The sequence below is a fragment of the Bison bison genome, unplaced genomic scaffold, assembly GCF_000754665.1.
Source record: "Bison bison bison isolate TAMUID 2011002044 unplaced genomic scaffold, Bison_UMD1.0 scf7180017864285, whole genome shotgun sequence".
In the NCBI taxonomy this organism is placed as follows: domain Eukaryota; kingdom Metazoa; phylum Chordata; class Mammalia; order Artiodactyla; family Bovidae; genus Bison; species Bison bison.
In genome coordinates, this window is record NW_011494857.1 from 924,429 (window position 1) to 927,676 (window position 3,248).

The 3,248-nt window shown below is 45.3% G+C and overlaps 1 protein-coding gene across 1 annotated transcript in view; it reads left to right on the forward strand.

The window, feature by feature from the left end:
- The window catches only part of SNRNP70 (small nuclear ribonucleoprotein 70kDa (U1)), a 14,544-nt gene extending 14,221 nt beyond the window's left edge, over window positions 1–323 (forward strand). Inside the window, exon 9 of the mRNA XM_010849703.1 lies at window positions 5–323. Coding sequence (XP_010848005.1) covers window positions 5–165 — 161 coding nt within the window. The 3' untranslated portion in view covers window positions 166–323. The remainder of the gene's footprint in view (window positions 1–4) is intronic.
- The last annotated feature ends 2,925 nt before the right edge of the window (window positions 324–3,248 follow it).

Sequence of the window (3,248 nt, forward strand, 5' to 3'; positions counted from 1 at the left end):
GGCGATCGGGGCAGGGATGAGGCCCGAGGTGGGGGTGGCGGTGGCCAGGACAACGGGCTCGAGGGTCTGGGCAACGACGGCCGAGACATGTACATGGAGTCCGAGGGAGGCGACGGGTATCTCGCTCCGGAGAACGGGTATTTGATGGAGGCTGCGCCGGAGTGAAGAGGCCGCTCACCGGCTGCTTGGACGTGTTCCTACTCTCCCTGCTGTCATCCTCTCCCCCACCTTACTGGTCACCACCTAAATCTGCCAGCCAAGGGTAGGAGTCTCCTTATTTGTTTTGGTCTCTTGGATTTAAAAATAAAATTTCTTGTTGATAATGGGTGCTTGGTTTCTTCACTGCTCTTACTGTCTTCCCCAGGAGGTTGTCACCTTCTGACTTTAGATGGCCCCACTCTGGTTGGTGTTCCAGGACTGGAACTGTATGAACTAAGGCTGGGGCTAGTCCTGGGACACGCGAGCTGTTTAAAATAGGGTAAGGAAGCCCTCCTTAAGGGTCCTTGATGCCTTTGTATCTTCCTTCCTTGCTTTTTTCAGCGCTCCCACACATTTCTTGTGGAGCTGTTCATACCCCTAGCTGGGTGCGGGGATGGGGCTCTGGGCCATGTTTTCACAAAGGAAGCATGAGAGCAAGATAAAAAGGTAAAGAGAAAAGACAGGCTTGTCTATAAGTGGTATTGGGACAACTGGCCGGCAGCTACATGTAAAAGAAAAAAAACATCCTCAATGCCATATACAAAAATAAGATGGATTGGGGCTTCCCTGGTAGTCCAGTGGTTAAGAATCTGCCTGCCAATGCAGGGGACATGGGTTTGATCCCTGGTTTGGGGATATCCCACATGCCAAGGAGCTGCTCAGCCCAGGTGCCACAGTGAGAAAGCACTGCGATGAGAAGGCTGCACAGTGCAGCCCCGCTTGCCACAACTAAAGAAAGCCCACATGCAGCAGGAGAGACCCAGTGCAGTGAAAATACAGGTTTTAAAAAATGGACTGCTGACTTAGGTGTAAGACCAGGTATTAAAAATAAAACTAGAGGACAACATAGAACACACTCTGACATAAATCACAGCAATACTTTTTTGGAACCGACTCCTAGAGTAATGGAAATAGAAGCAAAAATAAATGGGACCTAGTTAAAAGCATTTGAACAGCAAAGGAATCAATAAAATGAAAAGACAACCTACAGAATGAGAAAATATTTTCAAATACAAACAACTCATATTGCTCAATATATAAAATACAAACAACCCAGCCAAAAATGGGCAGAAGATCTAAACAGGCGTTTCTCCAAAGATGACGTACAGACGGCCAAGAGGCATGTGAAAAGATGTTCAGTATTGCTAATTATTAGGGAAATGCAAATTAAAACCACACGATCACCTCACAGCAGACAGAATGGCCGTCACCCAAAGTCTACAAATAAGTGCTGGAGAGGGTGTGGATAAAGGGAACCCTCCCACACCACTGGTAGGAATGTAAATTGGTATAACCACTATGGAGAACAGTCTGGCAGTTCCTTTAAAAATACTTTTAAAAATAACTCACCATCCCACTCCTGGGCATATATGTCCAGAAAAAATTACCTGAAAAGACATGCATCCCAATGTACGTAGGACTATTTACAATAGCAAGGGGAGTTCCCTGGCAGTGCAGTGGTTAGGACGCCATACTTTCACTGCAGGAGGCACAGGTTCAAAGAGACCTGCATGCCACGTGACTGAAGTGAAAGTTGTGTCCAACTCTTTGTGACCCCATGGTCGATACAGTCCATGGAACTTTCCTGGCCAGAATATTAGAGTGGGTTGCCATTCTCTTCTCCAGGGGATCTTCCCAATCCAAGGATCAAACTGGGGTCTCCTGCATTGCAGGTGGATTCTTTACCAGCTGAGCTACCAGGGAATCCCGAATGCCACATGGAGTGGCCAAAAAACAAAAAAGATAGGATAATAGCCAAGCCATGGGAGCGACCTAGATGTCCATCGACAGAGGAATGGATAAGGAAGATGTGGACTATGTATGCCATAGAATATTACTCAACCATAAAAATAATGAAATGCCATTTGTAGCAACATGGATGACCTAGAGATTATCATACTAAGTGAAGTCAAAAGGAGAAAGACAAATATGATACTGTTTATATGTGAAATCTTAAAAAAAATGATACAAATGATGCATGCTGTGTGCATGCTAAATTGCTTCAGGTAACTGAAGTCGCTAAAGTAACTCTGTGACCCCATGGACTGGAGCCCACCAGGCTCCTCTGTCCATAGGGATTCTCTGGGCAAGAATACTGGAGTGCGTTGCCATGCCCTCCTCCAGGGCATCTTCTCAACTCAGGAATCGAACCTGTGTCTCTTATGCCTCCTGGATTGGCAGGCATGCTCTTTACCACTAGCACCACCTGGGAAGCCCTGATACAAATGAACTTGTTTACAAAACGGAAACAGACTCACAGACACAGAAAACAAATTTATGGTTACCCAAAGGGAAAGGGAGGAGAGGGATAAATTAGGAGTTGGGGATTAATAGATCAATAGATACACACAACTATATATAAAACAACAAGGACCTACTATATAACACAGGGAACTATACTCAGTAGACCTTGTAATAATCTATAATGGAAAAGAATCTGAAAAAGAATACATGTATAACTGAATCACTGCTGTACATCTGAAACATTGTAGATCTGTACTTCAATTAAAAAAAACTTAAAAAAAAATTTTAAAGATGTAAAAAGATTGGGTAGAGGGACTTCCCTGGTGGTCCTGCAGCTGACTCTCAGCTCCCAATGCACGGGGCCTGGATTTGATGGATCCCTGTTCAGGGAACTAGATCCCACATACAGCAACTAAGACTTTGCATGCCGCAAGGAAGATGGAAGATCCTGTGTGTTACAACTAAGACCCAGCATAGCATAAATAAATAAATAAAATAAAAATCAGGTAGAGTGGAGGGTCCTCACAGGGCCAGGACAGAAAATGGCCTCCAGTTCATGATGGCAGGTTCACCTTCTGCGTTTTTACTTCCTAATGATAGCAGAGGAGTAACAAAGCAAGGTTCCGTCAGCGGTCGAGATGTCAGCACATTTCTGGATTAAAGACGAAGTAGGACAGTGGCGAGAACACGTCAGTCTGGTGGCCACTTGAGAAGGGAGCCATCCACAGACCTTGGCAGAGAACTTACAGAGGCTCAGGACTGCAACTTCAGGTATAAGAAGGCTGCTGCTGCCGCTGCTAAGTCTA